Consider the following 20,102-nt stretch of genomic DNA (forward strand, 5'->3'; position numbering starts at 1 on the left):
TCGACAACCTCAACATCCGACACAACCACATCCCTCCCTCCACCAGGACGTTCGAGGTCCCTGCTTCCACCTGTCGCGTAAATCCCCACCGACCGAGACCGACCACCTGGACATCAACAAAACTTTTTTGCTCCGACCTCTTCAACACCTTGCCGGCTCGCTATAACGTTTGTTTGTGCTTGCCTTCCGACTTACTGCTATTCGATATTTCCTAATCAACTCTTTTTTTTGTCACTCCTTATTGGCGTCCATTCTTCGGTACCGTCACTCTTTACCGTTGTCTTTTTTCCCTTGTTTCTTTTACAACCAGAACCGACCGTTCTTTAATAGCATTTCGCAGGCAGCCGGGTCTGCCTTCATACTCCGAATCACATCGATACGAGCATTGGGCCGCCAACCTCCTAGGACAGATTGCATCCAGTGCATCTCGGATACGATACAAAACGAATCCGAACCGCCATTGCGGTTGGGAAACCGCATCCCATCAAGTAGTGGTTGAGGCCTGCCTGTCCGATGGCTTCGAGAAGAATGGCCAACTCTTTGGCACCCGACGACCAGGTCGCGGCCGTGACCGCCAGCGACCTGTACGATCCCTTTCTGAGCCCACCGGGGCAAAACAACCAGCGACATTCCACTTTCGACTCCCAACTCTTTTCGCTCGGCCCCGAGGCCTCCGCCGAGCAAGTCAAACGAGCTCTCAAGGCTCACCTTCAAGACACGGAGCGAAGAATGGAGGAGGCTGGCAAATTGGGCACCGCTTTGGTACAACAACAACGAGAACTTGCCGAGCGACTACGAGAGGTGGAACAGCTACAGTCCGAAACCGAGATAGACCCCGATTTGCGCCAGAAGCTGGCTGAGATCGAGAGGGAGTACAACGAGGTTGCCAGAGAAAGCGCGCGTGCTTTCCTGCCCAAACAGCGAGTTCCTAGTAATGATCCAGCTCAGGCTTCTCCGTCTCCTTTCTCACCAGAAGAGAGAGGCTCAAGGGTAAAGACCTTTTTTCCGTAGGTTGTAACTTGGGCTAATGATTCGTAGCATCGCTCTGCCAGTCCGTCCAAATTCGAGAGTCTTGCCTCAGCATCTCCTTCCAAACTCAGTATACCGAATCGAAGATCACGTAATCAACCCGCGAATCGCATCCACGATATCGAATTTGCTGCCGAAATCAGCACATCCTTGATCGCTCAGGTCCGGAACCTGCAAGCTCTGCTTGCCGAAAAGGAAGGAGAGCTCAAGAATCTCAAGGTCGAGCAAACCCAGTTAGAACTCGAGGCAGAAGGACTCCAACAACGCATGCGGGCTTTGGATGAAAGTGAGAGCCGATATAAGGATGAAAATTGGAACCTTGAGACGCAGATCCATGAACTTTTGGCTGCACAACGGGAGGGTGCGGATCGCGAGAAAAAGCTTCAACAAACGCTCAACATCGTCCAAGCCGAAAAGAACACGACTCAACGAGAGCTTGAGGAGCTCAAGCATAATCAATCCAAGCAAGATGAGAAGCATGCTGCTACCATCAAGAGCCTCGAAATTGAGTTGGGCACCAGCCGACGAAACGCTGCTCTAGCAGAGAGTGAGCGCTTGGCGATGCAAAAGAAGGTCGACGAGTTGACTCAACAAAACCAAGAGCTTGCGAGAGCATTCGCCCAAGAGCGCGGACGAGCATTGGAGCGCGAATCTCGTCATGGCAGCAGCGACGATGACTACCAGATGGCGGCTGATGCCGGCACACCAGAGCATTCACCACCACCGTCGCCGGTCAAACTAACCCCCAGACACTCGGGACTCGAGTCTGAAACCTTGAAGACCTCTCTCGCCCATGCCCATCGCACAATTCAGACCCTCAGGACCAACATTCATCGCGAGAAGACCGAAAAGCTCGAACTGAAGCGCATGCTTCAGGACGCCCGTGATGAGGTTGAGAAGCTGAGGACCGGACCTGATGGCCCACCTCACGGTCGCAAGACTCGCAAGATGGAGTCCAGGGAATTCAAGAAGCCGAGACTTGGTCAGCTGGGCCTTAACCGCTCGACCAAGACCGAGGTACTGCCTGTTGCGCCCCCTAGCCCAGAGGATCCGGAGTGGGAGGACCAGAGCGAAGCTCCATCCCCTCGTACTAAGGCAATCACCGGCCCGAACCTGCGTCCCGTTCGCAGTTTCATCCCTATTGCGGAATCTAGTAGCGACCATTTCGAAACAGCGAACGAAACTAGCGATGCGGCCTTCGAGACCGCAGCAGAGCGTGCCACGGAAACAGCAGACTTCCAGACCGGGGCCGAAGAATTCTCGGATGACGACTCCGACGCGCAAACAGAGACTGAAGCTTCCACCGGTGCTGGCCGGCTTAAGCGCCCTTCAATGACGCCTTTGGGTGATCTGATCCACCGGTACTCCTTTGACAGTACCGCTTCGACGTCAGCAGACGATGAATATCCCGCCTCCAATGATCCTCGGATGATGACCCCATCAGCCCAGCCAGCCCAGAGGTTGCGGAGGGGCATCAGCCGTGCTACTCTTGCTTCCAACAGACGGTCACGACAGCCTAGTGTCGATCCAGGCATGCATAGCAGCCCTGCAAGCTTCTTCAACAACACATCCGAGTCCCCGCAACAAGGTCAAAGCTTGTTTGCCGAGCTTAATGAGTTTGGTAGCGATGATGAATCATCCGTGGGCGCCGCTACGCCAGGTCGAAGAAGCATCCGCTCCGTTGCTAGCCAGAACCGCCCAGTTACGCCGCCCCCCAGAGTCCCACGCCTGCCAAGGGCTGTGATGGTTGATAGCGGAATGGTGACCGACCCAGTTGATTTCAGATCTTTGGCCACCACCCCTGGTACACCTTCATCGACGGCGTCCGCCCAAGAAGGCAACATAACTGCCATTAATATCAAGCGTCCTATTTCCATGGAATCGGTTGTTGGACCTAACGGGTCACCTGCTTCCACTCGAATGCTCGGGGACGAACTGAGACGGGCAGTTTCCTCACAACCCGTACCGGCCGTATCCTATAGCGATGCCGGCGTGCAACACGACATTGAACCCACCGCCGTGCAGTCGCTGAGCATTTCTGCTGTTCAGTCCGAGGATATTGAGCCAACGCCTGTACTACTGAATGTGACCTCGATCGTTTCGACGAACATCGAGCCTGTCTTGGAACCTGTTCCTGAACCGGCACCGCTTACAATGTCAAGCCTCGTTTCAGAGGATGTTGAACCTGTACAGGAGCCGGAGCCTGAACCAGTTCCCCTTAGTCTTTCAGGCCTCGTTGCCGAGGATATTGTGCCTGTTTCGGAACCCGAACCTGAGCCCGTGCCCCTCGCCTTTTCCAAGCTCGTTTCTGAGCAAGTTGAACCTGTCTTGGAACCTGTGCCGGAACCAGCACCGCTCACCTTCTCGCAATGTGTCTCTGAACACATTGAACCTGTTCTGGAACCTGTTCCCGAACCAGCGCCTCTGACTGTCGCGTCTTTCATCTCAGAGCACATTGAGCCGGTCTTCGAGCCAGAGCCACCGGCACCTGAGCCGATTCCCCTCAGTGTATCGGGCCTTGTTTCTGAACAAGTTGAGCCTCGCGCTGATCCAGAGCCCGAGGTCCTCCCGCCGCCAACACTCAGCATACCAACCGTCCTTGCCCAGGACATTGAGCCGGAGGCGACTGTGTCACCACCTATTGACCTTGCCTTTTCGCATGTTCTCTCGGAACACGTCGAACCGGTTGAAGTACCAGTGGAAGCACCTACTGTCGTCACTGTAGTGGAGGCACCAAAGGAACTCAAGGAGAAGGCTCTGCCTGTCGCCCTCGGCTTCTCGTCGATTGTATCGGAGGATGTGGAACCACAAGCGGAGCCTACGCCGTTGCCGGCGCCGTTGTCACTCTCGCCTATCAAGGCAGAAGTGCTGGAGCCCCGTCAGGAACCAGAAGAACCTTCACCGGCTCTTGCTGTTTCATCTATCCGGTCACACGACTTCGAGCCCGTTGAGCTCCCGCCTGTTCCCTTGCCAGCATTGTCGGTATCTTCAGTCCAGGCAAGCGATATCGAGCCCGTTGAGGAAGCACCCGCTCCTTTGCCGGCGCTGTCGATCTCCTCGCTCCAAACGAACGATATTGAGCCTATCGAGGAACCGGTTGCTCCCTTGCCAGCGCTGTCAGTCTCCTCAGTCCAAGCGAGTGACATCGAGCCTGTTGAAGAACCGCCTGCTCCCCTGCCGCCACTGTCTATTTCTTCAGTCCAGGCGAGTGACATCCAACCTGTCGAGCTGCCAGCTACTCCCTTGCCGCCGCTCTCCATTTCGTCGGTTCAGGCGAGCGATATCGAGCCAGTTGAGCTACCTATCGCTCCTCTGCCGCCGCTCTCCATTTCGTCAGTTCAGGCGAGCGATATCGAGCCAGTTGAGCTACCTATCACTCCTCTGCCGGCGCTATCACTCTCGTCAGTTCAGGCGAGCGATATCGAGCCAGTTGAGCTACCTATCGCTCTTCTGCCGGCGCTATCACTCTCGTCGGTACAGGCCAATGACATTGAGCCCGAGGAAAGGCCATTGACACCACCCCCTGCTATGTCCGTTTCTAAAATCCAACTATTGGATGTTGAACCAGAAGAAGTTCCCGTTACTCTGCCGCCTACTCTCTCTGTTTCAGAGATACTGGCCCAAGAGGTCGAGCCTCTCGCTCTGGAGCCTGCTCTCAGCCTTCCTCCATCACTGGCTTTTGCTGACTGGCAGTCACTGGGTATCGAGCCTCCCCTGAATCGCAGTCCGAAGAGAAATGCTTTCATCATACCCAATGACCCAGAAACCGACGCATCTGTTGAGGGAGACCTCCCACGGTCTACTCCCGAGCAGCAGGCCGACTCACAGCAGAAGCCACCATTGCCTACTGTGGACCAGGAAGTGCAAACAGCATTGACCTCGGAGGCTATTGACATGCTTTTGATGTCAGAAGCTCACCAGTCCCATGCTCGTGAACTTGAGAGGACAGACTCGTCTTTGAGTACCGGCACTATTAGGAGGCACCGGAGTTTCCAGGAGATCCCTGAAAGCATCGCTTCTTCAAAGGGCAAGATGGCGGATACCGGTACTGCTGTTAGCGAAGGAACAACAGCCTTTAGGAGACCAAATAGCTCTGCTAGTAGCAGGGCTTTTGTAACCGATGTTCCACCCCTACCTCCTAACCACAAGGAGGCTATCGAAGCTGCCAGAACTGGCTCCTCAAGTGGCAATCAACCAATGACTGGTCTCATGGGGCCGCCGTTATTCTCGGCCTCTGCGCTCAGGAATCAAAATCAGGGATTGCGACCACAAACTCCCAGTGGCAACACACGCCCTATGTCTCCCATGTCTTACGTGTCTGGTCGTGGCACGCCCACACCCCGTGCCATGGACAGAACTGGTTCAGCACATGGAACTATGGCTTCTGGTGTTCACTCACCGTCTCGCTTGACGCAGCATAGCCGCAAGTCATCGGTTTCCTCTTTTGTTTCCGAGATGGACACGCGGTTCCAGATGCAACAAAACGGCGGCTTCGATCCGCATGGGTTCGGCGCGGGTACGGACCCTCGCATGATCCAGGCTATCACCCAGACCATGATCGGTGAATATCTGTGGAAGTATACTCGCAAGGCTGGCCGTGGAGAGATGTCCGACAACCGGCATCGCAGGTACTTCTGGGTTCATCCTTACACGCGTACCTTGTATTGGAGTGACCGTGACCCGACAGCCGCGGGTCGCAGCGAGTTGAGAGCGAAGAGCGTTCCCATCGAGGCTGTACGAGTCGTCGCGGATGATAATCCTATGCCTCCTGGTCTGCACCGCAAGAGTTTGGTGATCATCTCACCCGGCAGGACTGTCAAATTTACCTGTACAACGGGCCAGCGGCACGAAACATGGTTCAATGCACTCTCTTATCTGCTCCTTCGGACCAACGAACATGGCCACGCAGACGCGGAGGAAATAGCCGGGCATATCACGAGAGATGACATCAACGATTTCAACCCTCAATACTCGAGACAGGCGCCAAGCGGCTCCCGTGGCGCACCTTCGCTGTCGTCCTACAACTCCAGATCGCTCCGTGTCGACTCGCCGGCCCTCGATATGTCGATGAACATTCCAACCCTCACGCCCAACAGGCAAAGCGCCCAGAATCGCCCCTCAGTCGGCACTCTCAGTCGGATCAGTGGCTATTGGAAGGATAGCAAATTTGGCAGTATAAGAGGCAGCAGGAGTGTTTCTGGTCGGGACACGCCCCACGGCATCTACGAACAGAGCGAAGTCGAGGACAGCGCTGAGGATGTGAGACAAATGATTGAACAGCAAGATCGAGAAGCCGACCGGCTTGAGAACGTCAGAGCTTGTTGTGATGGTAAGCAGAGTCCCATGCTATTTTATCAGGACGCTTTCTTAATATGGTATGCTAACGTTCACATAGGGAAACATGATGTTGGCACGTTGACTAGTGGTTCTAAGCGCGGCCACAATCACCATTCCCACCATCACCACACGCACAGAGGATCTTCGAGGGGACCTTCAAGAGGACCTAGTACTACACCATCACGGGCTGGAACCCTACGATCTGCGGCATGAACAGTTTTGCAAACTCCAGTTTCGTCGGATAGTCTTTAACTGAAGGGTTACCGTTACCAAATCACATATCAGATTGCCACTTTGTCTGGCGACATTTTCTTCTCATCGATCGCTTCAGCTACCATTTTGCATCGGACTTTTCACGGAATACAAACCGGCCATACGCTATGGAATTTATTATGACGTTGATGATCACTTCATCCACTGTTTTCTTATTTGTTTACCCTGCGCTTCTATCGAGAGAACCCCTTGCCATCCATCATTGGCGCCCTCGTGGGTTCTCTGCAAAGCCGCTGCACCTTGTACTACCAACCTCGGGCTTTCTTCAGCTCCTTCGCCGTTTCTCATCTGTTCGTGTAGTCCTTTTTTGGATTGGCTTAGGTTACCGGGTTTGTGGGCGTTCTTCGTTCAGAAGCTGTTGACTTCTGCTACCCTTGGGCATTTCGCTCAAAGGGGGAAAAATGGATGTAGGGAAGAAAGAGTGACAGGAAGAGGAGGACTCCAAGGGAAAATTGTCTGCGTTGCTGTTTTGTCTGGCTTGCCACTTACCCGTAGCTATCTGCTTCACTTTTCTTTGGCCTTGACGCCATATGGATCAGTTAAGGTGCCGTATGAAAATTGAGATGGAGATGCGGGTTGGGAGGAAGGAGGTTTAGTGGAATAAGTTGAGGTACGATGGTGCGAGCGATAGTAGGAACGCAGTATTTAATAGAAATATACTTTGACTACTTGCACACATGTCATCTTTTTTGTCTGTGGTTGTGATAACCCGGGTTTGAATTTAACCCAAACAAAACACACAACACCCTGGAGGCAGCCTTTGCTTGTGAACGGTAGGTAGCTACCAAAAGTGTTTAGGTTGGAGCCGGATTATCACAGAAGTGCCAGGTGGAAAGCCGATGAGACATAAACTCAAAACACACGAACAACTGCTCCGTGCATAGCATGTCAATACAAAACCACAAGGAAACGAGAAGTGTTTTGCGTCTCACTGCTGGCATAGGAATTTGTCAGTTCAAGTGTAAAGGTACGTACCCAGTGTGTCAACATTCGCTTTGCGAGCCGCTGCTCTGATTGGTTCGAGCCCTGAAAGAAAGGGGTGAAGTTTGTTGCCAAGGATTTGTCAGCTGCCAGCCGTCTGTTTCGGTCTGGAAGCTTTCAGAGGAGAATATGACATAACCCTCGGTATCGATTGGCGATTATCAATCTTATCAGACCGTTCACCTCTTTACCCGTCGCGTCTCGCCTCGTTCTCAGTCACCAAGAATCCATCAAAAGACACAGGCATTCTTCCGCCTGCCTCAAGCAACCCGCTTCAAACGTTGTTAATTACTCCGACCATATTCGAATTCACCGCACCTGACATCCTTTCCCATACCGTCACCGGAATCTCACAATGGCGGACACCGAGCAACCACCAGCAGCACCAGCAGCACCCGAACCCACAACAGCGACCGCAACCGCCCCCATCGCTCCAGTCGCAATCTTCAAGAAGCGCGGCGCAAAGGGCAAAGCGAACCTGCGCAAACGCCCCGCCTCTCCGCCACCCGCAGCAAAAGACAGCGATGACGACTCCTCCGACTTCGAGTCCTCCGAGGACGAGGCAACAGGCCAGCGAATCAAGCGGAGGAAAAAGAACCACAAAGCGGCCGTCATGGCGTCGTCACGAGATAAAAACGGCGGCAAGGGGATGACAAGGGAAGAACAAATCCGGAGCAACACCATCTACGAAGCCGACCGGGACGCCGCGCTGCGGCTGGACGCGACGAAGCAGGATGCTACCAAGGGGAGCAATTGGTTTGATGAGGACAAGGAGAAGGATGATGATCTCTCGGTGGGGAATCTGCTGGGGAGGACGAGGACGATGATGAAGAATAAGAAGAAGAGTGGCGGAGAGGAGGATGATACCCAAACTTCGGAACGAGAACCGGACGGGACATACAGAGGCCTGGCGAATCAGGCGAGTTACATACAAAAGAACCCGAACGCGCCGAATCGCAAGGTTGGGCCGATCAAGGCGCCGAGCAATATCAGGACGATTACGATTACTGATATGGCGCCTGATGTTTGCAAGGAGTGAGTAGTACCTCAGTGGTTCCCTTCCCTTTCCCTTTTCTCTATTCTATTCTACTCTACATCTTGCGTGACCTAGATAGTAGGCTAACCGCTTTTACCAACCAAAACAGCTACAAACAAACCGGCTTTTGCGGCTTCGGCGATAACTGCAAATTCCTCCACGCCCGCGAAGACTACGCCCACGGCTGGCAACTCGACAAAGAATGGGAGAACGTCACCAAGGGCAAGAAAAACCTTCAGGGCACCATTGTCGCCAGCGCCGACCGCAAAAAAAAGAAAAACGAAAAAGATGCCGCCGACGAAGACGACGCCGAAGCAGCCGAAGAAGCCCTCCTAGAAAACATCCCCTTCGCGTGTATCATCTGCCGCGGTCCTTATTCAAACTCGCCCGTCGTCACGCGCTGCGGGCATTACTTTTGCGAAGCGTGCGCGCTGAAAAGGTATCGTAAAGACCCCAGCTGCGCGGCGTGCGGGGCCGGGACGAACGGGGTGTTTAATGCGGCCAAGAGGCTGGCGAAGTTGTTGGAGAAGAAGAGGGCGAGGGCGGAGAGGTTGAGGAGGGAGGCGAGGGAGATGGGGGAGGAGGTTAGTGAGGAGGAGGAGGAGGATGGGGAAGAGGAGGAGGAGGATGGGGGGAGTGATTGAGGCGGATGATGTGGATGAGGTTGGCGTAGGTAGAGAGGAGAGTAGGAGAGAGAGAGAGGCGCTATAGAGGCGTAGCAGAAGAATGGCGGCTTATTGCAGGAAGGCCTCGATACCACCAGGCGTTAACATACCTAGATTTAATTTCATGGCCTTTGGAGCACCTTCAGTGCTTTCGAAATTGATCATACAGTTGTTTACGATATTTCTACATAAGTGTCAGTTGTATCCGAACAAAACTGGACCGGGTGGAATCATGGGCAATTTGTTGCGTCTTGAACAGAGACAAGCAGTTTCTGTCACCCAATGCCACCAACATTTTGGCAAAAAAAGAGTGGGCATTTCTCCATAGAACGCATACGCAAAACATGAAAAAAAGATGATGTTGTCCTGATAACTCGGGAACATCGGGAATTGAGCCCGACGTGGGGGTCGAACCCACAACCTTGAGATTAAGAGTCTCACGCTCTACCGATTGAGCTAGCCGGGCGGTTGTTAACCGCCTTGGATTGTTGAAGGACGCAGCCGAGTCATGCACACATATAGTAGCAATGATGATACTTTGTATTTCCTTATTCTCAATAACATTATTGTGTTCTGAATACCATCAACGCACTTCCAGGATTGAGTATTGTTGTCCATCCCTTAATCCGCCAGCCCAGTTATCCATTCCGTAGTACTCCATAGTCCATAATGCCCTATTACCCAACCCAAACCGGCCCGCGTTGAAGAGCATAACAAAAAGGGAGAAATGCTACCAGTTGCCCCAGTTAATGTCAAAAATGAGGACAATGACTCGAAGTGATCAGCAGCCTGACTTAGACACCCATGGTGAAGTCGTGCTCGATGCCGGGAGTGACGCTGGCAATGAACTAGAAGAGTAAAGGTCAGCACATGCATCACACTATGAATGGGCAAACAACGGGTTATAGGTAGACATACCTTCAGGAAGACCACCAGGTATTGATCCACACGAATGGCCACCTCCTGGTCGGCGACATCATGCGGAACCTCCTCCCACTCGGCATCTTCGCCGGGAGCGGCCTCGACAGCGTTCGCATGCGCCCCGCTGACATCCAACTTGTTAATCTCATCCACGAGACCTTCCATTCCCTGTTCGCTTCCGGAGACCTGACCGGCCTTCATCTTCTCACGGCGGAGCTTGAGAGCGGCATCAGCCCGATCCAGCAACGTCTTCATGACGGAGGCGTGACGGCAGGGGTGCACGCTGGCCATCTTGACGCTGTGAGAGAAGAAGGGGAAGTCTTCGAGTGTTACGGTCTTGTCCTTGTAGTCGCCGACGATATCCTCCATCATCAGATGAGGGGGAAGCGGTTGTCCGTTGGCGAGATACCCTGACATGTACATGCGTGGGCACTTGTAGGCGTTGGCGTAGGTAATGTAAAGGGTGTAGGTGCGCTTTCCACTGTAGGTAGGAGGCGGTCAAGTTAGCACATGTTCGACTGCTATCTCATGAACTGCAAAAGGGATGTGTGGATGTTATCTTACCTGTTCGAGTTATCGCCCTCAGCCCGGATGATGGCCTCGTCGTCATCGTCATCTTCCATATCGGGAATATCATCCTCATCCACAACCTCTCTATCGCCAACGTTGCCAGCATCGTCGATGTTGCGAACCTCTCGTACCCTAAGTGGCTGTGAGCTGGTCATGCTGCCGGTCCGCAACCAGCCGTCATCGTCGGCACCGCCCTTGTTGCCCTCAACGAGAGCCTCCTCGTGGCCCGCATCGCCAGCAAAGTCATCGTTCAAGCGTCGATGGCAGGGAACATGTCGTGTGACGAGGAACTGCTTTCCGGGTGGCAGGAATGGGAGGCGCTTGCTAGGTGAATCGGCATCGGCCCATGACCACGAAGGAAACTTAAAGGTGAGGTAGTCACCGGCGGCTACGAACTCTTCTGGGGTGATTTGCCCTGTGTTGCGGAATGTCGAGGTATGGCTGACGGGCGTGTACTTGTCGAGGAGGGTAGCAGCGGTTGATCTGAGGAAGTTCATCTTGAAATCGAGGGAATCGACGGGAAATCGATGGGAAATGCTGTAGTAACGCAGGTAAATCGATGGATGAAAAGGTTGACAGGAGACTTGGGCTTTCGGAGGCCCTCCTGACCGTCAAGGTGTTTGTTGTAGGCTGTCAAATGTGGACTTGGTTATGGGGGACAGGTGAAAGGCGGGGTGGGGTATGCTTCAGTTTCGTCTGTTGCACTGGCGGTCGCGATAAGGGTTGAACTCGATCGGATGCTAGGAGGATAATTTTGTTTGACGGTTGTGCGAGGGGGAAAAAAGAAGAGAAAGAACAGATTTGATCAGAGAACAAGCCGAGGATAAAGCATATCACAAAGCAGATGCCCGTGACGCGAACGACATAACACTTGGAGAATGAGGCTGCCACACGTCAAGTGACGAACACTGGGGAAGCCCGTGATAGTGACTGGGCAGGGGTGTGATGTGGATGACGGGATGAGGTGGCTCCTGGCTCACTGTTCAGTGAGGTGCCTGGGGGAAAAGGTGCGGGGGCCAGATAAAGCGCAGCGTTCACCCAGCGGTCTGCCCTGGCGAGGGTGCCTGCCGTAGAGGTAGGATACCTAGCCATCAAGGTACAATCTCGTGTACTCTATTTAGAGGTACGTCTGTTCCGGGCGAAGCTGCCTAAAGATAGAGGTACCTGTCAATAAGGTCCCTGAGGTGGGTACCTCTGACGAGCTCAGCGGGGTTTCAGACAAGTGGTACGCAGCCTCGATACCACAAGAAGTTGGTGCCTGTCCTGGAGATCTTCTTCGACCCCCATCTCCATGTGTGGCCTCGATCAAGAAGAGTTCAGAAGATTTGACAGCAGGCTGCCAGCGGGCAAGGGGTATTCAGGGATTCAAATGACGGCTTGGTCTCTAATGAATCTTAAATTAGCGGGCCGTCAATCGGGTCCTCTCTGCAATGTCCCCCACCGAAAGCCTCCGGCAATTCCATTGGCCATGATTGCCAAGGCGAGATGCTGGGAGCTGCGAGGCCGTAGGTGGCTGTACCCGGACGCCGTACGACCTTCCAGAACCTGGAACCTCCTGTTTCTTCTCCAACCGCAGGTGTCATAGCTCACTTTCCTGTTGGACCAAGTGGAAAGGCTGACGACGACGACGCCGACGACGACAAGACCGTCGCCGCGTGATATTCACGAGTCCTTCTCATCTATTGTTTAGCTTGGACTACTTCTCGTTCTTTAATTGAAACACCTGCAAAGCCGTGCGCCCAACGCTCAACCAGGACGGGTCGTTGTCGCATCCATAATAACTCGCCAACTGCCAACTGCATCTACACCTAATATAATCACCCTTTGACTGCCCAACATGGCGACCATACGAAGTCTCGATCATACCAAGTGCGTCCGTCCAAGTCATACCTCCCGAATGGCTCATGCGCATGTATACTGACCGATGCTGCCGCTGCACAGATCCGAAGCCGAACTGGCCATCAACATCAAAAAGGCCACCAGCGCCGAAGAGACAGCCCCGAAACGCAAACATGTTCGAAGTTGTATCGTATATACGTGGGACCACAAGTCCTCCCAGTCCTTCTGGGCAGGCATGAAGGTCCAGCCCATCATGGCCGACGAGGTCCAGACCTTCAAGGCCCTCATCACCATTCACAAGGTCCTCCAGGAGGGCCACCCGGCGACGCTGAGAGAGGCCATGGCAAACCGTGGTTGGATTGACAGCCTGAACCGCGGCATGGGCGGCGAAGGCATGCGTGGATATGGGCCCTTGATCAAGGAATACGTTTACTACCTCCTTGCGAAGCTTTCGTTCCATCAGCAACACCCCGAGTTCAACGGCACATTCGAATATGAGGAATACATCAGTCTCAAGGCCATCAACGATCCGAACGAGGGTTACGAAACCATCACCGACCTCATGACCCTTCAGGATAAGATTGACCAGTTCCAGAAGCTCATCTTCTCTCACTTCCGGAACGTCGGCAACAACGAGTGCAGGATATCAGCCCTGGTCCCTCTGGTCACCGAAAGCTATGGCATCTACAAGTTCATCACAAGCATGCTACGCGCCATGCACTCCTCCACTGGCGACGTCGATGCGTTAGAGCCGTTGCGCGGAAAATATGATGCCCAGCATTACCGACTAGTCAAGTTTTACTACGAGTGCTCAAACCTTCGCTACCTCACCAGTCTGATTACGATCCCCAAGCTTCCCCAGGATCCACCCAACCTCCTGGCTGAGGACGGGAACGCCCCTGCTTTGCCTGCTCGGCCAAAGCACGAAATCGAAAGGCGCCCGACGCCTCCGCCCCCAGCACCAAAATCCGAAGAGCCCGATGACATGGCCGAGTTCTGGAAGAATGAACTTGACAGGCAGAACCGGGAATACGAGGAGCAGCAACGGGTTTTGGAAGCACAGCAGCAGCAGGCGTTGCTAGCACAGCAGCAAGCGCAACTACAAGCACAACGCGATTTCGAAGAACAACAACGTCGGTTGATGGAGCAACAGCAAAGGGAGCAAGAGGCCTTGATGGCCCAGCAGTCACAATGGCAGGTTCAAGGTCGGCTTGCTGAGCTTGAACAGGAGAATCTGAATGCCCGAGCCCAGTACGAGCGTGATCAGCTGATGCTTCAGCAGTACGACCAAAGGGTCAAGGCTTTGGAAAGCGAGTTGTCACAGATCCAGGGTAACTACGGCCAGCAAATAAACAGCAGGGATGACCAGATTCGTGCTCTACAAGAACAACTCAACACTTGGAGGACAAAGTATGAAGCGCTTGCAAAGCTCTACTCCCAGCTTCGTCACGAGCATCTCGATCTCCTCCAAAAGTTCAAGACGGTGCAGCTCAAGGCGGCTTCCGCTCAGGAAGCGATTGAGAAGCGGGAGAAGCTTGAGCGTGAGATCAAGACCAAGAACTTGGAGCTGGCAGACATGATTCGGGAGCGCGATCGGGCCCTTCACGAAAAGGACAGGCTAACAGGCTCGAACAAGGACGAGGTTGAGAAGCTCAAGAGGGAGTTACGGATGGCCTTGGACCGCGCCGATAATCTCGAGCGGAGCAAGGGCAACGAGCTTTCTACGATGCTCTCCAAGTACAACCGCGAGATGGCCGATCTGGAGGAAGCTTTGCGTATCAAGTCACGAGCACTCGAAGAAGCGCAAGCCAAGCTACGGGACGGCAGCTCAGATCTTGAAGCGTTGCTTCGCGAGAAGGAGGAGGAGCTCGAGGTTTACAAGGCTGGCATGGACCAGACATTGATCGAGCTCAATGAGCTCAGGAACAATCAGGGTGTCTCCGATTCAGCCCTCGACGGTCAGCTCGACGCGTTGATCCTCTCACAGCTGGAGAAGGTCAACGAGATCATCGACTCTGTGCTTCAAGCGAGCGTTCAGCGTGTCGATGATGCCATGTATGAGCTCGACTCCACCATGCAAGCCGGAAACCAGAATGCCTCGCCTTCCTATGTTCTCTCGCAAATTGAAAAGGCGTCTGCCAGTGCCACGGAGTTTGCTACCGCTTTCAACGTTTTCATTGCCGACGGTCCCAGCAGCAGCCCGGCGGAGCTCATCAAGAACGCCAACGTTTTCGCTGGCGCCATCGCGGATGTGTGCAGCAACACCAAGGGTCTCGTTCGCCTCGCTACTGACGAGAAGAAGAGTGACTCCTTGATCAACGGTGCTCGTTCATCTGCCCATTCGACAGTCAAGTTCTTCCGCGGTCTGTTGAGCTTCCGCCTTGAGGGCATGGATCCCCTTCAGAAGACAGATGTTGTCATCAACAGCAACAACGATGTCCAGATCAACCTGCAAAAGCTGAACAAGCTTGTCGAGACCTTCGCCCCTGGCTTCGGTCAGCTCGCTAACAAGGGTGACCTTGGAGACATCGTCGATCAAGAACTCAGCAAGGCGGCCGATGCCATTGCTGCTGCCGTTGCCCGTTTGCAGAAGCTCAAGAACAAGCCTCGCGATGGCTATACTACCTACGAACTCAAGGTCCACGACTCGATCCTTGATGCCGCCATGGCCATTACTACCGCTATTGCGCAGCTCATCAAGGCCGCCACCGCTACACAGCAGGAGATTGTACAGGCTGGCCGTGGCTCGTCTTCGCGTACCGCCTTCTACAAGAAGAACAACAGATGGACCGAGGGTCTCATTTCCGCCGCCAAGGCTGTTGCCGACTCTACCAGCACTCTCATCGAGACTGCCGACGGTGTTCTTTCCAACCGCAACAGCCCCGAGCAGCTCATCGTTGCATCTAATAATGTTGCGGCCTCCACCGCCCAGCTTGTGGCTGCCAGCCGTGTGAAGGCCGGCTTCATGAGCAAGAACCAGGAGAACCTGGAGCAAGCCAGCAAGGCTGTCGGTGCCGCCTGCCGTGCGCTCGTCAGACAGGTCCAGAGCATGATCAAGGACCGCAATGCCGAGGAGGAGCAAGTGGACTACAGCAAGCTTGGGTCGCACGAGTTCAAGGTGCGCGAGATGGAGCAACAGGTACGTATTTTCTTCCCGACTTCCTTCGTTTTCTGTTTCCGGCATCCCTTGCCTTTCGTAGATTCCTTGCTGACTATGTCCTTCTCTGCCACACACAGGTCGAAATTTTGCAACTCGAAAACGCATTGAATGCTGCTCGCAGCAGACTCGGCGAAATGCGCAAGATCTCGTATCAACAGGACGAGGACGAGGATTAATCGGCCCGCAACACATGGTGGTGCTAGGGTATACCCGGTGGCTTCGTTCCTCTCGCTGGCTTCACGCTTCAGTGCGCGGCGTGGGCACATACACCCGACCAGATCCTCTTCCTCATTTTGTTCTCGTCCCGCAATGTCTTCCAAAATATTCACCAGACGTCTTTATATCTTAGCAATGTGCTATGTACCCCCTCTGTACCTAGTTCGGATTCCTTTTTGGAGATGTCATCAGGTGTTAGTGTTAAACTTAATTCACTTACCTTGTTCTTTTTGGTCCGCTGAGTCGTAAACTGAATGGGATGGCCTGGGGCTTGGATTTGTTCCGCTCGCTCTTCGGGTGGCTTTTTTTTTTTTGCACAACATGGGCAAAACGCCACCCCCGCTGTCATCATGTCGGTTTCCGTTGCTTTACTTCTCGTGTGAAATGTTCGTTTTCTGTGGTTTCGACTTTCCCGTTCGCTGGTCGCTGCTCGCCGCTCGTTTGGTCAATCGGTCGATCGGTCACCGAGAGAGTTCCCCATATGTGTCGAGAGTGGATAGACGATCGAGTTTCGCGCTGCTGTGTATCGCCCCGTGTTCCTCCTCCTCTTCTGTTCCCCTTCCCAGTCAACGTTTCGAGCCCTCAGCTGTTTAGTTTGCGCACCTTGTTGTATGTCGTCCATATCTCTCCTTCCGTTTCGCTTTTCCGTCGCTGTCTCGCTCGTCAGATCGTCCTCGGTGGTCATTTGCGTTCGTGAAGCTTGAAAGGTTTTATTCGAGATCGTTTCCGTCGTTTCGCCCGGTCCAGTTGCTGGTCCCCATCCCTTCTTTTTCCTCGCGTCTGCCTGAAAGTGTCGTCCCTGCTTCTCCCTTCATCCCCCCTCCCTCCCATCTTGATTTGCTTTTCCTCCTTCTCATCCTCGCAGGCCGTACCGAAGCACGGCCGCCAGTCTTTCCCGCTTCCCCCTCCCCCCCGGTCGGTTGGCGTTTATCTTCAGTTATCCCGGTGCAGCTTCGGAGTCGTCGTTGGCGTACTAGCCGACCGCTTGGATAGATAGATGGTGGATGGATCGATGGATAAGTACCAATGCCAGGTTCCGAGGGTTGGGTGGTGATTGCTGCGGACGGAAGGGTATGATGTCCAAGAACAGAACATTCTTGCCTTCTCAGCCAAGGTTTCTTTTTCTCTTTCCTCTTGTTTCTTTCTTCGATGAATCGAAGTCCCAAATCCCAGATCCTACCCCCGTCCTTCGCCTCGTTTGCCTGGACCGCCACTGGTTGTGATGCTGTTGGAGATGTCGGGGGGTTCTCATGGGGATCGTGTTCGCCGTTGCCTTGGGGTTCGGTTTTGAGGGTCGTGGTTTGTAGGATGGTAGACGAGGGCGCGTCAAGCGAGAGTAGGTGGTGTTAAAGGAGGGGTGGGAAGTTTACGGAGTCTCTGTGTTGAACTGTATATCAGTCTATCCAGAACTTTTCCTGCGCAAATTTCGATGGGAAAGCGGTGACTCAGGGAGGGTGGAACTCGGTGACCCCGTCGATGCATTGAGTGGGAATGTACCTCCTCTATGAACACTTACCAGATGGACATACGCCTGGAACATAGTGTATAGTGTTCATTCTGGATCACCTCCTCAAGACCCGCTTGCACAATATTAAGGCAAAGAGCCCGCACATGTATGAACAATTCATCCCACTGTTATCATGCTTCAAGGACCACAATACTAAGGACCCTTCTCGCATATAACCAATAAATTTACTGTACGACGTTTGTATATCTGATTGATTGGCTCGGTTGCCAGAACATACGTACATAGATCCCATCCTTCTGTGGGCCACGGAGAAACTGTACGACAAAGCGAATGAGCAAATGGAAAGTTCCAAGATTTGTCGCGAACCAGAATGCCTGTTTGTTCTCCTTCCTTTTCACTCTTTTTTCGGTTTCTTTTGAAGCCATGTGATAAAATTTGCCTGTAAAGCAATTACAAGACGACAAGAGAAGGAAGGAAGAACAAAAGGAAAATAAGCTGCCGACCACAGTAAACAGGCGCTGCTCTGAGCTGGAGGATTTGAAGGATCTGTTAAGTTGACGTGCCCAGCCCCCTGCTCTCTCTTTACCTCTCTTTCCTCAGATAACTACTGCCGAATTTTATTCCACGCAAATTACATATTCCAGAAGTGACGAAGTCGGGAACGGAGCAACCTAGCTCCCGTTTAGGTCCACAGCGGAAGGCTAAATGAAGGGATTCCCCCAACGACATCAAAAAATTTTGGCTAAGAGTTATGGAGGCATCAGTCAGTCTGATCTGGTTATACCCGAGGACAAAAAGAAAATGTGGACATCCATCTGACGGTGAGCTTTGCTTCATGACTTTACCGCTGTCTACAAGTGATCGAGAAAGACTTACACGGGCCCCATCCAAAGCTTCTCCAACATGCCAGATTCAGGTGTTTGTGATTGTCTTGAAATGAGCAAGACAAGCGTTAATCATGTTAAAAGACAGATCCCTGTTCCCATGTTGTGTGATGGCAGGGTTAACGTGTCACGAAAACAGGCGGCAACAACGTGTTTCTAGGTCAGCCGACATTTGAGAAAAATACGCTTCGACGCCATATTATCAAACAGAGCAGCAAACAGACAATCAAAGCGCAAGGGAGAGGTTAAAATGAGAATCAAGGGGGGATCTGTAAGGCACGCTAAATAATTTAGGGACTACTTTGTGAGGTGTCACTTCTCATAATGTGTAAGCTTGCTGTGAAGCGATTGTGACGGAAAGCTTTTCCTGCAGTCAGGGCGATAAGTTTGATTGACTGGTGGCAACCAATTGCTGACCTACTGCTATCCTTCGTCAACTTCATACTGGGTGAGATGCGAATCTAAAAGCTGGTGGAGTTTCTTTTCTGTCAGACTTGTTGCCAGAAATGACATGGAATTTCCGGAAAAGCAAGCCGCTCAGCACCCGGTCCGCCACTGGTGTATGTTCGAAGACACCACAAGAGAGGTTCGTATTGCAAGTACCATGTTTAAGCAAGAAGCGGCTTGACGAGGTTTGGGCTAGAGTGCTGTGGTGAGATTGGAAGAGAGCAGCATCGGAGATCCAAGAAGTTGTATGCTGGTAATATACTGCACGAGGCTGTCGAGAACCCTCACTGACCTTGCACGGACCCCTTGCACCCTCGATTCTGCTCACTTGGTTTTCAATAGTACACAGTAAAACGGCAAGGCGGGCAGCTGGGGTGCGAAGGTTATCTGCGCCAGGGGCAGGGTTTCGGGAGTCTGCGACGGAACCGTACAAACACCCGATCAACCGAACGCCCGAAAGAACGGCACCGACAAAGCGTGAGAATTCGGTATGCGAGGTACGAAGGTGAAATACTGCGTACATAATTAACCGGCCTTGTCTTTGTGACAAAGCGAAGGGTGAATGTTGCAGAATCTTGTTGTCGTGGGCTTGATTGTGGACGAAGTGGAAGAATGGAAGGTCGGCACCGCCGACAAAGTAGCACCCCGCAGTGTACCGTATAAACTCCAAAATTGGGACTCGGGAATATATGCAACCTGCCAGCTTTAGGTAGAATCCATGTTGCAGACTGCGGTATCTTATCAATGAACCCAAGCCCTAACGTACTCTCCAGTGCGTCCAGTTGCTTTGTGTGCTTATCTCTGGCAGAATCGGCACATTCCCGAGTCCCAATTTCTCGAGTTTCTACGGTACGAGGGTACTGCGTACTATGGCGAAATATACATCTGGAGAGCGGCACGCAAGGGACTTCAAGTCTTCAACAGGCCGGGATTAAAGGACGAGACAAGAATTGTCCAATCAAAGTGTGCGGGGCTCTAACCCCGGGCCCCGCTTGGACTGTGCTCCCACTTTGTGGTCAATTCCTCAATTCATTCATGGGCAGAATATCAACCTGTTTTAGAATGCCAAGCAGCAGAAATGGAGCGAAGACAGCATTTCCGTGACCCTTTAAGCAGCAGACCGAGTTGTCCGTGATTGCATTAGTAGCTATACTCCTGTCTCTGATACCGCATTGCAATAGGGTCCTCTACTTCCATTGTATTCCATGCTGTCAATTGCGGAAGTGAAGCTACCTTGTAACAACTCGTCATGGGTTTCGCGACAGATACGAGTTTT

The 20,102-nt window shown here is 53.0% G+C and overlaps 5 protein-coding genes and 1 non-coding gene across 6 annotated transcripts; 4 read left to right on the plus strand and 2 right to left on the minus strand.

Annotated features, from left to right (window-relative positions):
* Positions 1-272: 272 nt before the first annotated feature.
* Positions 273-6,663, plus strand: B0H65DRAFT_16359 (uncharacterized protein). Its single transcript, XM_062821274.1, has 3 exons — positions 273-990; positions 1,039-6,358; positions 6,425-6,663. Exons 1-3 carry the CDS (start codon positions 514-516, stop codon positions 6,577-6,579), a joined length of 5,952 nt encoding a protein of 1,983 aa, XP_062685907.1. The 5' UTR covers positions 273-513; the 3' UTR covers positions 6,580-6,663.
* Positions 6,664-8,415: 1,752 nt separating this feature from the next.
* Positions 8,416-9,306, plus strand: B0H65DRAFT_448795 (uncharacterized protein). The gene is made up of 2 exons (XM_062825916.1): positions 8,416-8,655; positions 8,766-9,306. The coding sequence occupies exons 1-2, from the start codon at positions 8,444-8,446 to the stop codon at positions 9,298-9,300; spliced, it is 747 nt and encodes a 248-aa protein (XP_062685908.1). The 5' UTR covers positions 8,416-8,443; the 3' UTR covers positions 9,301-9,306.
* Positions 9,307-9,714: 408 nt separating this feature from the next.
* Positions 9,715-9,787, minus strand: B0H65DRAFT_t63. The gene has a single exon. It is a non-coding gene; the product is annotated as a tRNA-Lys (tRNA).
* Positions 9,788-10,027: 240 nt separating this feature from the next.
* On the minus strand, positions 10,028-11,507 carry B0H65DRAFT_16418 (autophagocytosis associated protein). Its single transcript, XM_062821279.1, has 3 exons — positions 10,807-11,507; positions 10,240-10,723; positions 10,028-10,169 (listed from the first exon to the last, which is right to left on the minus strand). Exons 1-3 carry the CDS (start codon positions 11,307-11,309, stop codon positions 10,116-10,118), a joined length of 1,041 nt encoding a protein of 346 aa, XP_062685909.1. The 5' UTR covers positions 11,310-11,507; the 3' UTR covers positions 10,028-10,115.
* A 1,016-nt stretch (positions 11,508-12,523) lies between these two features.
* B0H65DRAFT_16440 (putative cytoskeleton assembly control protein sla2) lies at positions 12,524-16,103 on the plus strand. Its single transcript, XM_062821281.1, has 2 exons — positions 12,524-12,681; positions 12,754-16,103. The coding sequence occupies exons 1-2, from the start codon at positions 12,650-12,652 to the stop codon at positions 15,917-15,919; spliced, it is 3,198 nt and encodes a 1,065-aa protein (XP_062685910.1). The 5' UTR covers positions 12,524-12,649; the 3' UTR covers positions 15,920-16,103.
* Positions 16,104-16,878, plus strand: B0H65DRAFT_16441 (uncharacterized protein). Its single transcript, XM_062821282.1, has one exon. The coding sequence runs from the start codon at positions 16,287-16,289 to the stop codon at positions 16,722-16,724; it is 438 nt and encodes a 145-aa protein (XP_062685911.1). The 5' UTR covers positions 16,104-16,286; the 3' UTR covers positions 16,725-16,878.
* The last annotated feature ends 3,224 nt before the right edge of the window (positions 16,879-20,102 follow it).

This window comes from Neurospora tetraspora (assembly GCF_033439725.1).
Source record: "Neurospora tetraspora strain CBS 560.94 chromosome Unknown B0H65scaffold_1, whole genome shotgun sequence".
Lineage (NCBI taxonomy): Eukaryota > Fungi > Ascomycota > Sordariomycetes > Sordariales > Sordariaceae > Neurospora > Neurospora tetraspora.